At 43.2% G+C, this 22,268-nt stretch overlaps 1 protein-coding gene across 3 annotated transcripts in view; it reads left to right on the top strand.

Moving 5' to 3' along the window:
• Positions 1-22,268, top strand: part of CRK (CRK proto-oncogene, adaptor protein) — a 66,382-nt gene that overhangs the window by 28,847 nt on the left and 15,267 nt on the right. The window contains exon 3 of one of the 3 annotated variants that reach the window (XM_007520414.3): positions 3,519-6,144. The exons of 1 other annotated variant lie outside the window; for it this stretch is intronic. In XM_007520414.3, the coding sequence (XP_007520476.1) occupies positions 3,519-3,656 (138 nt within the window). In that variant the 3' untranslated portion in view covers positions 3,657-6,144. Of the gene's footprint in view, positions 1-3,518; positions 6,145-22,268 lie in introns of those variants that run through there. One more of the 3 variants, XM_007520415.3, reaches the window with a different exon arrangement.

The following is a 22,268-nucleotide window of genomic DNA, read 5'->3' as shown; positions in this document are numbered from 1 at the left end:
AAAGACACCTGCAGGCCTACTTCACTGCTTGTGAAGCGAACTCGCTGCAGGTGGGTAGCCGGGGGCTCCAACCAGGATCCTTACACTGGTCCTTGTGCTTTGCGCCATGTGCACTTAACCCACTGCACCACCGCCTAACTCCCAAATAAAAATATTTTAAAAAATAAATAAGGGGGAGTCGGGCGGTAGCACAGTAGGTTAAGCACATGTGGTGCATAGTGCAAGGACCAGCTTAGGGATCCTGGTTCGAGTTCCTGGCTCCCCACCTGTAGGGGAGTCGCTTCACAAGCAGTGAAGCAGGTCTGCAGGTGTCTGTCTTTCTCTCCTCCTCTCTGTCTTCCCCTCCTCTCTCCATTTCTCTCTGTCCTATCCAACAACGACATCAATAAACACAAAACTACAACAACAATAAAAAGACAAGGGTAACAGAAGGGAAAACAAAAGGGAGTTGTGCGGTTGTGCAGCAGGTTAAGTGCAGGTGGCGCAATGTGCAAGGACTGGCGTAAGGGTCCCAGTTCGAGCCCCCGGCTCCCCACCTGCAGGAAGTCACTTCACAAGTGGTGAAGCAGATCTACAGGTGTCTATATTTCTCTCCCCCTCTCTGTCTTCCCCTCCTCTCAACATTTCTCTCTGTCCTACCCAATAACAACAACATCAATAACAATAATAGCTACAACAATAAACAAGGGCAACAAAAGGGAATAAATAAATATTAAAAAATAAATAGGGGTCAGGCGGTAACACAGTGGGTTAAGTACACATGTCGCAAAGCACAAGGACTGGCGTAAGTAAGGATCCCGGTTCTACCCCTGACTCCCCATTTGTAGAGGAGTCGCTTCACAGGCGGTGAAGCAGGTCTGCAGGTGTCTGTCTTTCTCTCTGTCTGTCTTCCCCTCCTCTCCATTTCTCTCTGTCCTATCCAACAACAATATCATCAATAACAATAATTACAACAATAAAACAAGGGCAACAAAAGGGAATAAATAAATATAAAAAAAGATGAAGTAATAAGGGGTGGTGGAGACCGCATAGTGGTTATGCGATAAGCAAGACTTCATGCCTGAGCACTGAAGATCCCAGGCTTAATGCCCGGCACCACTATAAAGCAGAGCTGAGCAGTGCTCTAGTAAAGAATAATAAAACACTCTCGTATCTAGGAATTTTAGTAAATAATAGGTTCATTCAATAAAGTCAAGTAATGGGGCATGTGGTCCAGGAGCTGGTGCAGTGATACAGCTTTGGACTCTCAAGCATGAGGTCCCGAGTTCGATCCCCGGCAGCACGTGTGCCAGAGTGTTGCCTGGTTCTTTCTCCTATCTTTTTCAGAAATAAAATCTTCAAAAAATAAAATAACGGGTCGGGCGGTAGTGATGTCGGTTAAGTGCTCCTAGCGCAAAGCGCAAGGACCAACATAAAGCCCCCGGCTCCCCACCTGCAGAGGGGTCCCTTCACATGTGGAGAAGCAGGTCTGCAAGTGTCTGTCTTTCTCTCCCCCTCTCTGTCTTCCCCTCCTCTCTCTATTTCTCTCTGCCCTATCCAACAATGACGACATCAATAACAATAATAAATACAACAATAATACAAGGGCAACAAAAGGGAAAATTAAAGCATCAGACTCTCAAGCATGAGGTCCTGAGTTCAATCCCTGGCAGCACATGTACCTGAGTGATGTCTGGCTCTTTCTCCTATGTTTCTCATTAGTAAATAAATAATTAAAAAATAAATAAAGTCAAATAACAGTTATATTTAGAAACCAGTATTCTCATCATTCAGAAGTTTTTGACTAAAGATAAGCTGCAGAGGATCGGACAGTGGTTAAGGTCTTGGACTCTCTTACATGTGGCCCCAAAATGGTGCTCTACTTCACCCATTTATTTATTATTGAATAGAGACAAAGAGGAATTGGAAGGAGGCAGAGACTGAGAGGGAGAGAAACACCTGCAACCCTGTTGTTTTTAGGACAGAGAGAAAAGAGAGATGGGGAAGACGGGGGGGGGGGGGCGGTATAGACCTGCTTCACTGGCAACTCCCCTGCAGGTGGGGAGCCAGGGGCTCAAACTGGGATCCTTACTCCAGTCCTTGGATAGAGACAGAAATTGAGAAGAGAGGGTGAGAAAGAGGAATAGAAAGATACCTACACAACAAGGACAACAAAAGGGAAAATAAATTTAAAAAATTTTATTGTTGTAGTTACTATTGTTGTCATTGTTAGGAGAAATCAAGAGAGATGGGGAAGACAGAGAGAGGGACAGAAGGATAGACACCTATCTCAAAAAGTCATCCTAAAACAGTGTAACCCCAGTAATGACTAAAGAAGAAGAAAAAAAGAATATAAATTTGTTAAGTCTGATAATATCTGAGTTCTTAATATTGTTCAATATTTTTTCCTGTTTTTTTAATTATTTTCCCTTTTGTTGCCATTATTGTATTATTGTTGTTGTCGTTGTTAGATAGGACAGAGAGAAATGGAGAGGGGGAGAGAAAGACAGACACTTGCAGACCTGCTTCACCGTCTGTGAAGTGACTCCCCTGCAGGTGGGGAGCCGAGGGCTCGAACCGGGATCCTTACGCCGGTCCCTGTGCTTGGCGCCATTATTTCACCCTCATTATTTCAACATAGGGTGAAGTCAAATAACTTTAATGCCTGAGGCTCTGAAGTCCCAGCTTCAATAACTTGGACTACCATAAGCCAGAGCTGGTCCGTGTTCTGGTCTCTCTCACTTTCTTTCTGTATCTCTTTCATTAAAGTAAATAAAATATTTTAAGATATTTTTTGTGTGGTGAAATAGATTTATATCTGAGATTATTAGCCCTTTACGTTTGATGTTACATCAGCAAGAAGAAGAGGACAACATGATGTCCTCTTACTGTTAATGAACAGCAATCAAATGACATCTCCACACATGGTAGGAAGTTGAGGGAGTTGATCTGCCAAGTAGAGTTGCTAAAAGCAAATGGGGAACTTTGTATGAAAGAACTCATGGAATTTGGTTTGGGCCCACACCTGGCCCACTTCGGAAAAGCATTGCATTGGTAGGCAGGTAATGGGAGCACTTTATTTCATTGTCTAGGGCTGTGTGAAGTATGTTCCCCATGATTGCCACCATTACTCTATAAACTGTAGCAAGTCACGTTAGGGGGGAGGGGAGGGGAGTGGGGCTTGTATCTTCCCTTAGACCAAGATGTATGGGTGCAAGTAGGATGTTACCAAAAAAAAAAAAAAAAAAGGAATGTTAAGTTGTAGTTGGGATTACTAATCCAAAAGCATTTGAGATTTCTAAAATGCTTGCTTTCTTTTTTTTTTTTTTTTTTATGTCTTTTTCTGCACTGCTAAAATCACTTACTCCTTTTTGCCTGCATTAACCACAAGTAACCGGTCTGGTGGCTGGGGCTTGGGAGGCATCAAGTAGCCATTTCTGTAACATCAGCCCTAGAGCAATCACATGGGCAGGGTATGCCTAACCAGAGCTTGCAGTCATAACTGGAAATAAAGTGCTCTCCTTATTCTCCTTCTGCAGGTCGGTGAACTGGTAAAGGTTACGAAGATTAATGTGAGTGGTCAGTGGGAAGGGGAGTGTAATGGCAAACGAGGTCACTTCCCATTCACACATGTCCGTCTGCTGGATCAACAGAATCCCGATGAGGACTTCAGCTGAGTATAGCTCAACAGTTTTGCTGACAGATGGGAACATCTTTTTTTTTTTTTTTTTAACTGCCATCTATCTATACAGTTTTCTTACAGATGTCAAAGCAGTCTAGTTTATGTAAGCATTCTGTTACCCGTGATCATTTTTAGACTGAACTGAACTACACCCCTAGTCTCATTTTCTGTATTCAGGGTACGAAACTGGAGGGCTTTTGTGTTAACTTCTGAAATGGCAATACTAGGTGGTCACAGCCATGCCTGAGGGTATCAGAGGGGCTGTAGGCAGATTGCCTTCTTTCTCACAGGCAGGGCAGCTCAACCTGTGGAAAACTGATGAGCAGGAGAGAAGTGTTACACACTGCTTGCCCTGATTTACTGGTTTTGTTTTTATTCTGAAATCATGCTGTCAAATAGCAATGGACTGTCCCCTTCCACCCCCTTGAAGTAATCATGCATTGTGTGAATAGTACCCGGTGGGACTGCTTTTTCATTTCTAGAACATGACCATTATATGACTCATTCTGACAGTTCAAATCCTGAGAATTCTGAAGACACTACTAGAGGCATTTGTCTTCCTTCCTAGTCAATGCTTCATACTTTTTCGTGGGATTATTTCAACCCTTGTCATTTCCCCCAAAATCTACATGTAAGTGAACTCTTACGACAAGTGTTTATTTTTATTCCAGATGACAAGCAGGATGTTCAGAGCACTTTATTCAGTGCATAGCTTTAAGCCAGTATTGGATTCACTGAGTGGACAGCCAAACTCTCAGCTCTCTGCCTTCCCCCAAGTGATCATAACAAGGTCACACTGCTATGCAGCTACATTGACTCCTGGCTAATGGAATGCAGCAGCGCCATTTCTCCTGAGTGCCAGTGTCCTAGTAAGGGACTCTTTGGAATTCTTAGCTTCTATTTGGAGTAGAAGGACCAATCTTAGAATATTCCATAGAAGGTTGTGGGGCCAAATTCTGCCCATTTGCCATTGCTTTATGTGCAACTTGTATAAAACTCAAGATAAAATGACATGAATTTGGTGATAGAGTTAGTACTTGAAAAATATTTGAACCAATCATGAATTGCCTGTGCATTCATTTCACATGGTCAGAATAGTGCTTAAAGTATAGAATGTTATAAAACTATCTTCGGTTTTTTGTTTTTTTGTTTTAACAAGTTAGTTTACAAACCAGCCCTTAAGAGTGGAATGATTTTATGGGAACAGGTGCTCCAAAGAATCGACTTCCAAGACCAAAAATGACCTAGACTATATAGGCTGTAATATGGACCTATTTTAGTTTCCCATCTAGACAGGCACTTACTGGGCTATGGTGTGGTATAGCGCATAGAAACATTTTGTATATTGCTTTGGGCCTCATTTTAGAAAAGTAATGTGTCTTTCTAATTGTTTTGCATTAAGTTAATGATTAATTTGTGTTCTTTGAATATATGCCAAACCATGGTGTCCCAGTGACTAGCATAAATGCCTGGCATAGTTGGTGTGCATATGTTTATGTGAGTGAATGAGAGGCATGCAGAAGCTCGTGTGGCACAGGGAAGCCAGCTGGCACAGAATCACATACGTGACCACAAGCAGACGAATGAGTCAGTGCTAATTTAGTATATTTTTACCTCACACTAAGGTAATGTTTGATAAAGACATTAATACTCTACTCTTAAAATGTCGCAGTGCTATGCACATAGCAGGTGCTCAGTTTGTTGAATGGACAGATTTGCAATACCAGACTTTATTCCATCTGATGACTCTGTTAAGTTTTCAGTTCAAGCATCGATACTGTAAAATTCAAATACACATTCAATTTTGTTTTCCTAAAAGTATGACATCGAAAACATTTGGAGAAGATCCTTTTCACAACTGACTTGAATACTTATATTTTCTTTTGACTTTGATATTGGCTTGTGATGTCTCTTTTCATCATATGTAATACCAGTGGGACACGCAGTTCTACCTTAATCCTAAGAATTTCTCAGTGATCAGTTGTTGGAAGCCATTGTATGAACTGTTGAGTTGGATTTGGCTGCATGTGGCAGTTGTTAAACCCTTGAAGGACTTCTTAAAGCATCTGCTGAAAGGAAATGCTAGAATCCCATTCGAGCGCACGCGCATTGTCACAGAGCAAAGTAGACTGAGATTGGCTGCTATATTTTATAGAATTGTTTCTGCAAAAGCCCATTTTTGAATACTAATATTTGAGATAGTTAATTCTTATTAAATTGTTGGAATTGTTTATTGTTAATAATGCAAATAGATAATTTTTAATTATCCTTAAGTAACATTTCACTATTAATGGTTTGAAATGGGTGATAAGCAAACCAATTTGAAATAAAGTATGAACATGTGCCATTGTATTATAACACTATACACTTTCTTGACAGTTAAATTAAAAAAAAGAATTTTGTAGCATGTATTGTATATGTTTATAGTATATGTAGTAAATAAAAATATGGCCAAATGTTTGGCTTGGTGATGTTTTAAAGAACGTAATTCTTGAATATTTTTCACAAAAGTACTAACTCTTTCATGCCTGGGGGTATGAGGTCTGTGGTGTCAGTGGCCTAAGAACAATTATATAGTCAGGAAAAGACTTACTTATACATATTTGTGTACTCATTAAAGATAGAATTAAGGCCAGAGGCACATGTGGTCTCAAATTCAGTCCCAGCACCACCTTTAGCCAGAGCTGGACAATACCCTATTTTTAATTATTAAGAAGAAAAAAAAAAAAGGAAGGGGTAGATAGCATAATGGTTATGCAAAGAGACTTTCATGCCTGGGGCTCCAAAGTCCCAGGTTCAATCCCCTGCACCACCATAAGCCAGAGCTGAGCAGTGCCCTGGTGGGGAAAAACAAATGAAGAAGGGTCAGCAAAAAGAGCTCATGGATAATGTTCTGCTTGGCCATGTGTGCAACCCAGGTGCAAGCCCAGCCCACATGCATTGAAAGAAGTTTTGTTCCTATGTGTCTTATCCTCTCATTCTGTCTAAAAAAAAAAAAAAGAAAGAAAATGGGTCTTTAAAAGCCATAAAATATTTGAGGAGAATGTAGGAGTGATACAATAATTTGGCAGGCTAGAATGATGGGGACAGAGAACTTCGGGCTTGCCCAGAAGTAGTTGTATGTGGATGTAAATAAGAATGTGGTGTCAGGCTCTCTGCAAAGCAAATGAGATTGGAAGTTCCATAGTAGGGTTTTTTGGTTTTGGTTTCTGTCATCTCCAGACTGGGGGTGGGGTGGGGGGTGGGGGGTGGAGACCGTAGCAACAAAGCTTCTTTCAGTGCAGTGGGGCCAGGCTTGAACCTGGGTTGTGCACCTGGCAAAACAGTGTATCATCCATCTGCATGAGTTATCTTGCGAAGCCTAGCTACTCAGTAGTAGAATGTTAGTTTAGATATCAAGTGTATGTATGTAGCATAATTTTAGGATAGGATATTTAGTAAATACAAAAAGTAAGGAAGGTTACATATGTTCTCATCCTCAAAGCACAAGTATATATGGATTCATGCACAGTGTGTGAATATATATATATATATATATATATATATATATATATATTCCTAAAAGTTGACATTACACTGTAGAGATTTATATATGTTGCTGGAGCTCCAGGGGCCTCCAGTTCAGCTATTGGCACCACCATAAACCAAAGTGGTCTCTGGTCTCTGGTCTCTCCCATGAAAACAAATCCCTTTTAAAGAGAGTTTTATGTATTGTGGGTGGTGAAGTTTTAAGATGAACTGGCAGATGATGCAGCGGGTATGGTGTTGCATGACGTATTGAGTTTGACCCTCAGTACCACATGTGCTAGACCTGTACTCTGGTTCTCTCCCTCCTCCTCCTCCCTCAAATTATTAAATAAAGCTTTTAAAAATGATAATATGTGCATCTGAAATGCATCTAGTTACCACTGTAGACAACAATGTCAACCAAAAGTAAATAAAATTATTCCAAAGGGAGCTGACGACATGCACAACTTAACAGCTGAGTAAAGTGTGTTTCAACTTTTTTATCAATAAAAAAATTACCAAAGTCTTGTTTTGATATCTTTAGTGTCGGATTCTTTTACATAGACTGAAGTACTCACTCAGACTTCATTTTGTGACCCTGACCTTCAGATTAAATTCTACTCCTCTTACAGATAAGAAGAGAGAAACCGTCACCAACCAACCCCCCCCCCACACACACACACACATAAAAGAAGATATGGACATAGTCCTTTATTTGACAGGAGGAAGCTAAGAATTTTGAGTTCTACTGTCAACATTTTTTTTTTCCCCCTTCAGGAATAAAAATAGGAAATAAGGTGGAGAGCAGAGAACTAGCCATCAATAAAGTAGAGGTTCTGTGGTCTGGAAGGTGGTGCAGTAGATAAAGCATTGGACTGTCAAGCATGAGGTCTGACGTTCAATCCCCATCTACTACAGTGATATCTGGTTCTTTCTCATTAATAAGTGGAAATGCAGTGCTGGACCAGCAAAGTAGCTCACTTGGATAGTATACATGCTCTGCCTGGCCTCCACCACACTGGGGGATGCTTCTGTGCTGTGGTGTCTTCTCTCTCCCTGAAAAAGTGCCTGGAGCCTGAATAAGCCCCTGGGGGTGACACCCCCCTCCACTCCCCACCACTTCCCCTCACCCCCACCCTCCAAAAAAAGAATGCTTGGCAATCCAAAAGGTTGAAGATGAAAGCAAACAGGACTGAGGAGATAGAAGTTCCAGGTTCAATCCCCAGCACTACCATAAGCTAGAGTTTAGCAGTATTCTGGTTAAAAAAGAAAAAAAGCGCATATAGGCTTGCTTTCAGTCCTGGGCATAATTGTAGTATTTTTAAAAATATTCCCTTTTGTTTTGTTGCCCCTGTTTTATTATTGTAGTTATTACAATAATTGTTATTGATGTCGTTGGTTAGGACAGAAATAGAGGAGGGGAAGACAGAAAGAAAGATAGACACACCAGCAGACCTGCTTCACTGCTTGTGAAGTGACTCCTCTGTAGGTGGGGAGCCAGGGGGCTCGAACCAGGATCCTTATGCTGGTCCTTGCGCTTTGTGCCACCTGTGCTTAATATGCTGCACTACGCTGGACTCCCCTAGTATTTATTTTTTTTATTGCCACCAGGGTTGGTGTTGGCGCTACCAATCCACTGCTTTCCCATCGCCCGAACCCCCTCTTTTTCTTTGTTAGGACAGAAATAGAAGAGAAAGACCCACAGATTTGTTTAACTGCTCATGAAGCAGACACCCTGCAGACAGGGAGTGGGGGATTGAACCCAGGTGCTAGACCTTGGTGGTATGTGCACTTAACCAGCTGCACCACCGCCACGTCCCAATTCTAGTATTTTGGTTGGTTTGGATTTTATTTAAATATGTTTTAATGTGGAGAGAGACCAGAGCACTGCTTAACTGGCTTATGGAGGGGCAGAGGGGTGGGAGCTGGGACTTTGGAGATTTAGGTATGAGAATCCTTGGGCATAACCGCTGAGTCTCCCCCAACTGGTTATTTTTTTAATATTTATTTATTTATTCTCTTGTTGCCCTTGTTTTATTGTTGTAGTTATTGTTGCTGTCCTTGTTGAATAGGACAGAGAAATGGAGAGAGGAGGAGAAGAGATACCTGCAGACCTGCTTCACACCTGTGAAGCGACTCCCCTGCAGGTGGGGAGCTGGGGACACTTATGCCGGTCCTTGGGCTTTGTGCCGCTTGTGCTTAACACACTACGCTACCGCCCAGCTCCCCCCAAACTGATTTTTGTTTTTGTTTTAGACCAGTACTGAAAGTAGGCGCTCAAAAGTTATTTGCAGTCAAATGCTCTACCACTAGCTATATACCCCTCTGCACCCAAATGTTATTTAAGTGGTCCAAAGTAAACTGAGGGGTATTGATGCACCCTGTAGAGCATACATACCGACTACTTGATAACCTAGCTTCAAGCCTCCACTCCCCACCTATAGGGAGGAAGTTTCACAGACAGTAGAGCAGGCTGCAGTTTTCTGGGAGCAGGAGGAATATTTGTGTATCATATGTACGGAGGTAGATAGTTCAAAGCCCCTCTCCTGTTTATTTTTTTTAAGGATTTTATTTATGAGAAAGACAGGAGAGAGAGAAAGAACCAGACATCACTCTGGCACATGTGCTACTGGGGATCGAACTCAGGACCTCATGCTTGAAAGTCCAAAGTTTTATCACTGTGCCACCTCCTGGACCACTCCTCCCCTGTTCATTGTTGGAGTTTCCAACCTCATTTCAATCTGGTAGGATGATAATGTGTATGGGAATTCTGTACACCAGCGAGGAAATTAGGTTGTGCCCTGAGGTAGTCTGAAGTGGGTCTCTTTTTTTTTTTTTCATTTAAAGATTTTTTAATATTTATTTCCTTTTTGTTGTCCTTTTTTATTGTTGTAGTTATTATTACTATTGATGTCATCGTTATTGAATAGGACAGAGAAATGGATAGAGGAGGGGAAGATGGGGAGAGAAAGAGACACCTGCAGACCTGCTTCATGCCTCTGAAGCAACTCCCCTGTAGTGGGAAGCCGGGGGCTCGAACCGGGATCCTCACACTGTCCTTGTGCTTTACGCGACATGCACTTAACCTGCTGCGCTACCGCCCGACTCCCTTATTTAATTTTTTTACTGGTTATTTAATACTGGTTTTCAAGATTATGAAACTATAGTGGTATAGTTGCACATCACACCCACCACTGTCTCTTTTTTTCTGGGAGAGTATATTCTAAGAGTGAGTGCTAATTTGGAACTATATAAGGGTATGATAATACTACTCAGGCTAGCTCAGGCCTCCGCACTTTGTGTAACAGGCAGGTTTGAGCTCCCTGGATCACCACCATTTGTGCAGGTGTCATAGTGACACCTAGGGGAATAAGGCAGTAGAGTACAGGACTTGCATGCCTGTCTGACTCAGTGCTGCCCTTCCTGACTGAGTTCCCACCGACACTCACCAACCTCCCCTCCCCCCCCCTTTTTAAAAACTATTTATTGGGAGTCGGGCGGTAGCGCAGTGGGTTAAGCACACATGGCGCAAAGCACAAGGACAGTGTGAGGATCCCGGTTAACAATGTTAACCACATTCCTCATCGTTTTCTTACTGTTTTGAGACAATATCAAGTGAACCTATGTATCCCTCTGCTGCTCCAAAAAGGGACTGTTCAAAATAAATACTCATCCATTATTGCCAAGGGAGGAGTTGACTCCTTATTTTGTTATTTTGTCAGGGCAGACAGGCTAGATGCTTCACTGACTAGGGATTATGATCAGATTACAGCAGTTCTGTACTGTAGTTTCTATGGAATAGAATGCACTTGAATCTACGAGTCTCTGTCTCTCCCTCTCTATCCCCTTCCCTCTCAATTTCTATCCTATCAAAGTTTTCAAAATAGTTTAGAAAAGAAAAACAAGGGAGTTGGGCGGTAGTGCAGTTGGTTAAGCACAGGCAGCCGCAAAGCGCAAGGACCTGTGTAAGGATCTTGGTTCGAGCCCCTGGCTCCCCACCTGCAGGAGGAATCACTTCACAGGCAGTGGAGCAGGTCTGCAGGTGTCTTTCCCCCTCTCTGTATTCCCATCCTCTCTCCGTTTCTCTCTATCCTATCCAACAACAATGACATCAACAACAATAGTAACTACAACAGTTAACACAAAGATAACAAAAGGGAATAAATATTTAAAAAAAACATTTAGGCAGAGAAAATAGCATCATGGTTATGTAAAGAGACTCATTCCTGAGCCTCCAAAGTCCCAGGTTCAATCCCCTGCACTACCATAAACCAGAGCTGAGCAGTGCTCTAGTAAATAAATAATAAATAAAATGAATGGAAAAGTTTGTCCCAGAGAGTCAAGAAGTAGAAACTATAGGCACAGGGAGTCAGGTGGTAGCACAGCGGGGTAAGCGCACGTGGCACAAAGCACGAGGATCAGCATAAGGATCCAGTTTGAGCCCCCGGCTCCCCACCTGCAGGAGAGTCCCTTCACAGGAGGTGAAGCAGGTCTGCAGGTATCTCTCTGTCTTCCCCTCCTCTCTCCATTTCTCTCTATCCTGTCCAACAATGATGAAATCATGAACAACAATAATAACTACAACAACAATAAAAAAGGTAATAAATATTTTTTAAAAAGAAAGGCACATATATATATATATATATACATATAGGTAGTTATAGAAATAATAGTCTGGGGCAGATAATGTATTGAATGCTAAAGTATTAGGAGGCCAGGTGGTGGAGCACCTGGTTAAGCACACACATTACAGTGAGCAGGGATCCAGGTTCAAGCCCCCGGTGCCCAACGGCAGGGGGAAGTCTTCACAAGAGGTGAAGCAGTGATGCAGGTGTCTGTCTCTCACACTCTACCCTTCCCTTCCCTCTCGATTTCTGACTGTCTCTATCCAACAAATAAGTAAAGATAATTTTTTAAAAATATTTATTCCCTTTTGTTGCCCTTGTTTTATTGATGTAGTTATTATTGATGTCGTCGTTGTTGGATAGGACAGGGAAATGGAGAGAGGAGGGGAACACAGAGAGGGGGAGAGAAAGATAGACACCTGCAGACCTGCTTCACCTCTTGTGAAGGGACTCCCCTGCAGGTGGGGAGTTGGGGGCTGGAACCTGGATCCTTAAGCCGGTCCCTGCGCTTTGTGCCACCTGCGTTTAACCCACTGCGCTACCGCCCAACTCCCAATAAATTATTTTTTTGGTTGTCGTCGTTGTTGGATAGGACAGAGAGAAATGGAGAGAGGAGAGGAAGACACCAACAGACCTGCTTCACCGCTTGTGAAGTGACTCCTGCAGGTGGGGAGCCAGGGGCTCGATCCCGGATTCTTACGCAGGTCCTTGCGTTTTGCGCCACCTGAGCTTAACCTGCTGCGCTACCGCCCGACTCCCTAAAAAAAAAAAATTTTTTTTTAATTCTAATAGGGCTAGGGAGACAGCATAGTGGTTATGCAAAAGACTACTGTTGCTGAGCCTCTGAAGTTCCAGATTCAATCCCCAGCACCAGTGTACGCCAGAGCTGAGCAGTGTTCTGGTATTTTTTTTTCATGTGCGTTTGTGTGTCTGTATGCATATGTATATGTATTGTATATAATTTTATTTATTTATTTTTACCTCCAGGGTTATCACTGGGCTCAGTACATGCACTACGAATCCACTGCTCCTGGACGCTATTTTTCCCATCTTGTTGCCCTTGTTATTGCCTTTATTTCTGTTTCTGTTGTTGTTGTTGGGTAGCACAGAGAGAAATCAAGAGAGGAGGAGAAGACAGAGGGGGAGAGAAAGACAGACACCTGCAGACCTGCTTCACTGTGTTGTGAAGCGACTCCCCGAAGGTGGGGGCCGAGCTCAAACCCGGATCCTCACGCTGTTCTTTGCGCTTTGCCCCACATGCGCTTAACCAGCTGCGCTACTGCACGGCTTCCTATATATTTTTTAAAAGAAATTTTGTGATTATAACAAGAGAAAAAGCAAAAATCAGACTCAACCCCCCAAAAATTATGAAGCAAGAGGTAGTGGTTTACTCTGCAGTGGTTAAACTGTTTAACTGCATCTTTTAATATCCCAGTAGAATCTAGCTCTTCCTCTACTTTCACTTTTTCTTTTGAATAAAACGTTGCTCCACGTTCTCCTTTTTCTTGTTAGACATGCTTGTGGGAATAGGTTTATGTCTGAACTGGTTAGTTACTTCTTGTACCTTAGCAAGTTTTGCATATGATCAAGGGCAGTCTTTTTTTAAAAAAAATATTTATTTATTAATGAGAAAAATAGGAGAGAGAAACAGCCAGACATCACTCTGGTACATGTGCTGCCGGAGATTGAACTCAAGACCTCATGCTTGAGAGTCCAATGTTTTATCCACTGGGCCACCTCCTGGACCACAGGGCAGTCTTTTTTGTTGTCATGGTGACCAATATTTATATAAGCAAAAACTGGAAAAATATTTGTTGGGAATGACCTCTGGTAAGTTTCATTGCAATGGAAAGATAAAGCACCAGTTTAGTGGGCTAGCAGTTAGAATTTGAGACAATACTTTCCTTATTCCTACTAGTGAAATCTACATAAAGGTACTATTTAATAGGCACCAACTATGTCTCGCTGTCAAAAAAAAAAAAAAAAGGAATTAATATGATGATCTTTAAGTATCCTTAACCATATTTTTAGTAAAAACAGATGTGGGGAGTGGGGTGGTAGCGCAGCGGGTTAAGCGCACATGGCACAAAGCGCAAGGGCCAGCATAAGGATCCCGGTTCAAGCCCCCGGTTCCCCACCTGCAGGGGAGTCGCTTCACAGGCGGTGAAGCAGGTCTGCAGGTGTCTATCTGTCTCTCCCTGTCTCTGTCTTCCCCTCCTCTCTCCATTTCCCTTTGTCCTATCCAACAATGACAACATCAACAATAAGAACTACAACAATAAAACAAGGGCAACAAAAGGGAATAAATATATATTTTAAAAAAAAAAAAAGAGGGTCTGGAGGGGCCGGGTGATGGCGTACTTGGTTGAGCTCACATTTTACAATACATAAGGATCCAGGCTTGAGCCTCCAGGGGAAAGCTTTACAAGTGGTGAAGCAGTGCTGTAGGTGTCTCTCTGTTGCTCTCCCTCACTATTTCCCCCTTCCCTCTCAATTTCTGGCTGTCTCTATCCAATAAATAAATAATTATTATTTTTTTAAAAACTTAGGGGAATGGGGAGTCGGGCGGTAGCGCAGCGGGTTAAATGCACGTGGCCGTGCAAAGCGCAAGGACCCGCCTAAGGGTCCCAGTTCGAGCCCCGGCTCCCCACCTGCAGGAGAGTCGCTTCACAAGCGGTGAAGCAGGTCTGCAGGTGTCTATCTTTCTCTCCCCCTCTCTGTCTTCCCCTCCTCTCTCCATTTCTCTCTGTCCTATCCAACAACAACGACGACATCAATAACAACAATAATAACTACAACAATAAAACAAGGGCAACAAAAGGGAATAAATAAATAAATATTTTAAAAAATAAAATAAATAAAAAACTTAAAAAACAAAAGAATCCCAGTTCGAGCCCCCGGCTCCCCACCTGCAGGAGTCACTTCAAAAGCGGTGAAGCAGATCTGCAGGTGTCTATCTTTCTTCCCCCATCTCTGTCTTCCCCTCCTCTCCCCATTTCTCTCTGTCCTATCCAACAAAGATGACATCAAGAACAACAATAATAACTACAACAATAAAACAACAAGGGCAACAAAAATGAAAATGAATATTTTAAAAAATCTTAAGGGAGTCGGGTGGTAGCGCAGCTGATTAAGTGCAGGTGGCACGAAGCACAAGGACCGGCGTGAGGATCCTGGTTCCAAGATCCCGGTTCCAGCCCCTGGCTCCTCACCTGCAGGGGAGTCACTTCACAGGCGGTGAAGCAGGTCTGTAGGTGTCTATCTTTCTCTCCTCTCTCCATTTCTCTCTGTCCTATCTAACAATGATGACATCAATTACAACAACAATAAAAAGAAAGCAAGGGCAATAAAAAGGGAAAGTAAATAAAATATATAATTTTTTTAAATAACATTTTATTTTTGAGAGAGATGTAGAGAGAGACACAGAAACACCAGAGCACTGCTCAGCTCTGGTTTATGGTGGCATGGGGGATTGAACCCAGGACATTGGAGCCTCAGGCATGAGAGTCTTTGCATAACCATTATGTTATTTATGTTATCTCCCCCACCCTATATAAAAAATTTTAAAATAAAATTTAAAAAATACTTGGGAGTGGGGCAGTAGTACAGGAAGTTAAGCGCAGGTGGCGCAAAGCGCAAGGACCAGAAATAGGATCCCGGTTCGAGCCCCTGGCTCCCCACCTGCATAGGAGTCGCTTTACAGGCTTGGTAAGCAGGTCTGCAGGTGTCTATCTTTCTCTCCCCCTCTCTGTCTTCCCCTCTTCTCTCCATTTCTCTCTGTCCTATCCAACAACGACATCAATAACTACAATAAAACAACAAGGGCAACAAAAGTGAATAAATACGTACATATTTAAAAAAAGAGCAACAAAAGAGAAAAAAAACATTAAAAAATCTTTTTAAAAAAGCTTAGGATGTGGTGCGTGTGTATATGTATGTGTGTGTGTGTGCGCGCGCACACAGCTTTTTTCTAAAATAACAGGTAATGATCCAGTCAGTAACTTTTGACCCACAGGTAGATCCATCGGTAGATTTTCTAGGGGTGTAGTTGGGATTGTTTACTCAAATTCATGTTCTAGTTTTTTTTTTAATTTTTATTTTTAAAAAGGAAACACTGACAAAGCCAAAGTATAAGAGGGGTACACTCCGATATTCTAGTTTCTTTTCTTCTTCTTTTTCTTTCTTTCTTCTTTTTTTTTTTTTTCATCTAGGGTTATTGCTTGGGCTTGGTTCTAGCACTACGAATCCACCACTTCTGGAGGTCATTTTTTCTTTTTTCTTCCTTTCTCTCTTTTTTTTTTTTTAAAGTTTTATTTATTAATGAGAAAGATAGGAAGAGAGAGAGAAAGAACCAGACATCATTCTGGTACATGTGTTGCCCGGGATTGAATTCAGGACCTCATGCTTGAGAGCCCAATGCTGCATCCACTGTGCCACCTCCAGGACCACAATAATTTATTATTTTTTCTAATTTTTATTATCTTTTTGTTAAATTTTTATTTATTTATTTATTTATTTATTTTGCTTCCAGGGTTATTGCTGGGGTTCAGTGTCTGCACCATGAATCCACTGCTCCTGGAGGCCATTTTTTTCCGCTTTTGTTGCCATTGTTGTAGCCTTGTTGTGGTTATTGTTGTTATTGTTGATGTCCTTCGTTGTTGGATAGGACAGAGAGGAATGGAGAGAGGAAGGGAAGACAGAGAGGGGCAGGGAGAGAAAGACAGACACCTGCAGACCTGCTTCACCGCCTGTGAAGCGACTCCCCCTGCAGGTGGGGAGCCAGGGGCTTGAACTGGAATCCTTACTCCAGTCCTTGTACTTTGTTCCACATGCGCTTAATCCACTGTGCTACCGCCCGGCCCCCTTATTATATTTATTTATTGGGTAGAGAAAGGCATAAATCAAGAGGGAAGGGGCCTATAGATACGGAGAGAGACAGACACCTGCAGCCCTGCTTCACCACTTGCAAAGCCTTCCCCCTGCAGGTGAGGACTGGGGTTTCGAACCTGGGTCCTTGCACACTGTAATGTGTGTGCTCAACCAGGTGTGCCACCAACTGGCTGCCCCAATAGTTTCTTTAGTAAAGTATGTCCCCTACATTAACTAACATGGAAATTTAACTGAACCTTGGCAATTTCACTCTCCCGTTGACTTTTTCAGGTATATATAGAGAGAGAGTGAGAGACAGAGACAGAGACATAAAGGGAGAGGGGAAATTATTCCTCCAGTGTGCTGGGACCATGCTGGAGCCCAAGTCATGCACATAACAGAGCAGGCACAGTGCCAGGTGAGCAGTCTGGCCGGCCCCTGCCATATCTTCATTTGCTCAACTGGCAACTTTATCCCTGGTCTGGTCAGTAGAGAATCACAGCTACATGACTGTCATTCTTTCCTCCAGCGATGAAATGGAATTCCTTCTGAAGCATAAACTATTCTTGCTAAGACAGCTGGGACCAACCAGCTTATTCCATAGTTCACATTCTTGTCATATTTGCTTCTGGCATCTCATTTTGTCATTGGCGTCAAGTAGTTCTGGGTCTTCTATTCCATGCTTGAGAGTCCAGTGCTTTATCTACTGTGCCACCTCCTGGTCCACCTATTTCCATGATTATATATATAATCACTTTCTTTTGAAAAAAATATATATTTATTCCATTTTATTTTTTAAAATATTTTATTTTATTTATTTATTCCCTTTTGTTGCCCTTGTTGTTTTTATTGTTTTAGTTATTAATGTAGTCGTTGTTGGATAGGACAGAGAGAAATGGAGAGACGAGGGGAAGACAGAGAGGGGGAGAGAAAGACAGACACCTGCAGACCTGCTTCACCGCCTGTGAAGCGACTCCCCTGCAGGTGGGGAGCCGGGAGCTCAAACTGGGATCCTTCTGCTGGTCCTTGTGCTTTGCGCCACATGTGCTTAACCTGCTGTGCTACCGCCCGACTCCCACAAAAACTCTTTTTATAAATTGTTATCTATGACCATCCATGGACAGTAGTTTTGTTTTCTTTCGGTCAGCTCCTTGCAGTGCTTGCTAATCCCCCAGCAGAGACCCTCAGACTCTCTTCCTCTTCTCCCTATTTAGGCGATGGGGAGATTGTGAGCTCTGAAGCCCAGCCCAGGGGTAGAGGAGACAGCTCTGCGTCATGCATAAAAGATGGGAGAAGGCGGGGGGGGGGGGGGGGGGGGGGGCGTGCTGCTGCCTGATGGCCACTGTTGGCGGCACGCCCTTTTGCAAAAGAATAAATAAATGCCTTGCTTCAACTCCTTATTTTTTGCCTTGACAAATAATTTTAATTGAACATCATTTACAACACTCTCATGCCTGAGGCTCCAAAGTCCCAGGTGCAAATATATATATATATGAAAGAGTATCACTCTGGTATATGCAGTGTTGGGAACTGAACAGAAACATAAGGTTTCTGTTTTACTAAGTGAACTGTCTTTTGGCTTCTCCTAAATGATTTCCTTTTCCTTCTGTTTTTGTGGAACTGATCCACTTTTTTCATTCTTTTTACTTCAGGTAGAGGAAACAGAGGGGTGGGGGAGAGAAGGTCACAGCACTGCTCCAGTGTCTATGGAACTCCCATGTGGCACTTGGATTAGAATCCAGAGCCTCACGCAAGGTAAGGTGTCTGCTTTACCACTTCACTGAAAAGTGCTCTCTCTCTCTCTCTCTCTCTCTCTCGAAGAATTTTATTTATTATCTTTTTAAAATTTTTAAAAAGAATTTATTTATTAACGAGAAAGATAGGAGAGAAAGAGCAAACATCACTCTGCTACATGTGCTGCCAGGGATTGAACTTGGGATCTTATGGTTGAGAATCCAGTGCTTTAGCCACTGTGCCACCTCCTGGACCACATTATTATTATCTCTTTTTATTGGATATACACAGCCAGAAATAGAGAGAGGAGAGGAAGATGGAGAGAGAGAGAGAGAGAGAGAGAGAGAGAGAGACCTCAGCACTGTTTCACCACTTGTGACACTTTCCCCCTGCAGGTTGGGACCAGGGGCTTGAACCCAGGTGCTTGCTCATTGTCGCCATGTGCACTTAACCTGCTGTGCTACCGCCCGACCCCCAATGTGCTTGCTCATTGTAACAAGTGCACTCAACCAGGTGTGCCACTTCCCACCCCCAACTGGGAGAGCTATCTCTTGGTCCCTAGCTATTCTTTAAACACTTCACCATCTAGTTCTAAGATTTTCTTTTTCTATTTCTATTTTTTTTTTTTTTGCCTCCAGGGTTATTGCTGGGGCTCAGTGCCTGCACCATGAATCCACTGCTCCCAGAGGCCATTTCCCCCCTTTTTTTTGCCCTTGTTGTTGTAGCCTTGTTGTGGTTATTACTGTTATTGTTGATGTTGTTTGTTGTTGGATAGGAAACAGAGAAATGGAGATAGGAGAGAGAGACAAAGGGGGAGAGAAAGACAGACACCTGCAGACCTGCTTCACCGCCTGTGAAGCGACTCCCCTGCAGGTGGGGAGCTGGGGTTCAAACCGGGGTCCTTGCGCTTTGTGCCACATGCGCTTAAGCCGCTATGCTACCACCGGATCCCCGGTTCTGAGATTTTCTTTGTTGAAATTTTTTTTTCTTTCTTGATGCCACCACGGTTATTTCTGGGACTCAGTGTGTGCAAGACTACACTCTTATGGTAGCTTTTAAATATTCATCCATTCATTTATTTGGGTGAAAAAGAGGGTGAAAGAGAGAGAGACAGAGAAAGAGTGGGAGACACTGCAGCACTGCTCCACCACCTGAACCCACCATGCAAAGGGGAACCTTCCTCCTTGCAGGTATGGTAGCCTGGAGCTCAAACTGGGGTCCTTGCACATGGTAATGTGTGTTCTCTGGTAGATGAGCCGCCTGGTGGCCCCTTACCATTAATTTTTGTGTATTTATTTATTTGAGAAAGAGGGAGAGGGAGAAAGGACACAGCAAAGTGGGATTCTGGAATATATTTTGTGGGGAATGAACTATAGACTCACGTTTGAGAGTTTAGTGCTTTATCCACTGATACCTCCCAGGCCTCTATTTTTCTTTACTCTTTTTTAAATTGTGATAAAGGGTTAGAGAGATTTCTCTGTGGCATACGGGGTAGGGTGACAGCCTTGCAAGCATGCAGTCCAGATGCAGATTCAAGTCCCAGCTCTGGTGTTGTGTTGTCTCTCCCTCTTTCTCTCTCTTGAATGAAAATGAAGCTGAGAGCAGTGAAAACACTCATGTGAGGCCTTGACTTCGGAAAAAAAAAGTGGTAAAATGTGTACAAGAATTTTTCCATTTATGGTCTCCAGGAGATAGTTCACCTGGTAGATTGCATACTTTGCTAAGTGCAAGGGGCTGGGTTCAAACCTCCGTCCACCACATAAAGGGAACATGAAAAGGGGAAGCTTCAAGAGTGATGGTGGCGATGGGGGTGCAGAAGACTGGCACAATAGCTCACTAGGATAGTGTGCTGCTTTGCCATTATGCAACCCAGGTTCGAAGCTGCCCTTCACTGCACTGAAGGAAGCTGTGTTCTTTTTTTTTTCCTTCACGAATTTGCTTTGACAGCTCAATTTTTTTTTTTTAAAGATTTTATTTATTTATGAGAAAGTTAGGAGGAGAGAGGGAAAGACCAGATATCACTCTGGTACATGTGCTGCCGGGAATTGAACTCAGGACCTCATGCTTGAGAGTCCAATGCTTTAGCCACTGTGTCACCTCCTGGACCATGGAAGCTGTGTTCTATTTCACCCTCTCTTAAAAAATAAAGTGGCGCAGGTGATGCCAAGTGCAAGGACTGGCGTAAGGAACCCGGTTCGAGCCCCCGGCTCCCCACCTGTAGGGGAGTCGCTTCACAGGCGGTGAAGCAGGTCTGCAGGTGTCTATCTTTCTCTCTCCCTCTCTGTCTTCCCCTCCTCTCTCCGTTTCTCTCTGTCCTGTCTAACAACAACGACATCAATAACAACAACAATAACTACAACAACAATTAAAATAAAAACTAGGGCAACAAAAGGGAAAATAAATTTTAAAAAGTTAAAATAAAAAAAGGGAGTCGGGTGGTAGTGCATCGGGTTAAGCGCACGTGGCACAAAACAAAAGGACCTGCATAAGAATCCAGGTTCCAGCCTGTTGGTATGCTTCTAATTCTGCTTCTAAAAACCCCTTCTGTTTCATTTGGTTTAACCCCCCCTACTTAACCCTATTCTATTTACATAACTAAGCACCAGCATGCCTGCATGGCATTGGTTTAATCCCCACTGGTTCATGATGTGTTTTTGCTCCGCCCCCTCTTGTAATACACCCTGATTTGCACCAGTCACTTTTCCCTCCACCCTCTCTGCAGTCACATCCTGTTTCCGCCCTACTTGGCGAGTATATATAGGATTGTGTTTTTAGTTTAGTTTAGCATAGCTTGTTTTAGATTGTGCTGTGTTCCGCATGAATAAAGACTGATCTGCGTACCACCCAGCCATGAGTCCCTGGTTGTCTGTCTCTGCTAGCAAAGCTAGTCCGACACCAGCCCCCGGCTCCCCACCTGCAGGGGAGTCGCTTCACAGGCGGTGAAGCAGGTCTGCAGGTGTCTTATCTTTCTCTCCTCTCTGTCTTCCCCTCCTCTCTCCATTTCTCTCTGTCCTATCCAACAACGACATCAGTAACAACTACAATAATAACTATAACAACAATGAAAAACAATGAAAAACAGCAAGAGCAACAAAAGGGAAAATAAATAAATAAATAAAGTGGTGGAATGCACATATCACAGGGTTCAAAGACCCAGGTTCAAGCTCCCAGTCCCTACCTGAAGGGAGGAAACTTCACAAGCAGTAAAAATGTGCTACAGGTCTCTCTCTTTTTTATTAAAAAAATTTATTTATATATTACTAGATAGAGGCAGAGAAAATGAGAGGGAAAGAGGAAGAGACACAGCTGCAGCACTGTTTCACCACTCGTGAAGCCTTCCCCCTGCAGGTAGGGGCTAGGGGCTTGAACTTGAGCCCTCGTGCCCTGTGATGTGTGTGCTTACCCAGATGTGCCAGCCCCTGGGCCCCTGCAGGTGTCTCTCTCTTCTCTTCCTTTCTATTTATCTCTTTCCTCTCAATTTCTGTCTTTACAGAGAGAGAGATGTCAGCCAGGAGCAGTGGGTCCACCGTGCAGGCACAAAGTCTTGAAGACAATCTTGGTGGCAATAAAAAATAAATATTGGGGGTCGGGCGGTGGCGCAGTGGGTTAAGCGCATGTGGTGCAAAGCGCAGGAACCGGCGTAAGGATCCCGGTTCGAGCCCCCGGCTCCCCACCTGCAGGGGAATCGCTTCACAGGCGGTGAAGCAGGTCTGCAGGTGTCTGTCTTTCTCTCCCCCTCTCTGTCTTCCCCTCCTCTCTCCATTTCTCTCTGTCCTATCCAACAACGAATTGCGTCAACAAGGGCAGTAATAATAACCACAACGAAGCTACAACAAGGGCAACAAAAGGGGGAAAAAAATGGCCTCCAGGAG

This window comes from Erinaceus europaeus, chromosome 12 (assembly GCF_950295315.1).
Source record: "Erinaceus europaeus chromosome 12, mEriEur2.1, whole genome shotgun sequence".
Taxonomy (NCBI): domain Eukaryota; kingdom Metazoa; phylum Chordata; class Mammalia; order Eulipotyphla; family Erinaceidae; genus Erinaceus; species Erinaceus europaeus.
This window is presented reverse-complemented; position numbering and strand designations above follow the sequence as displayed.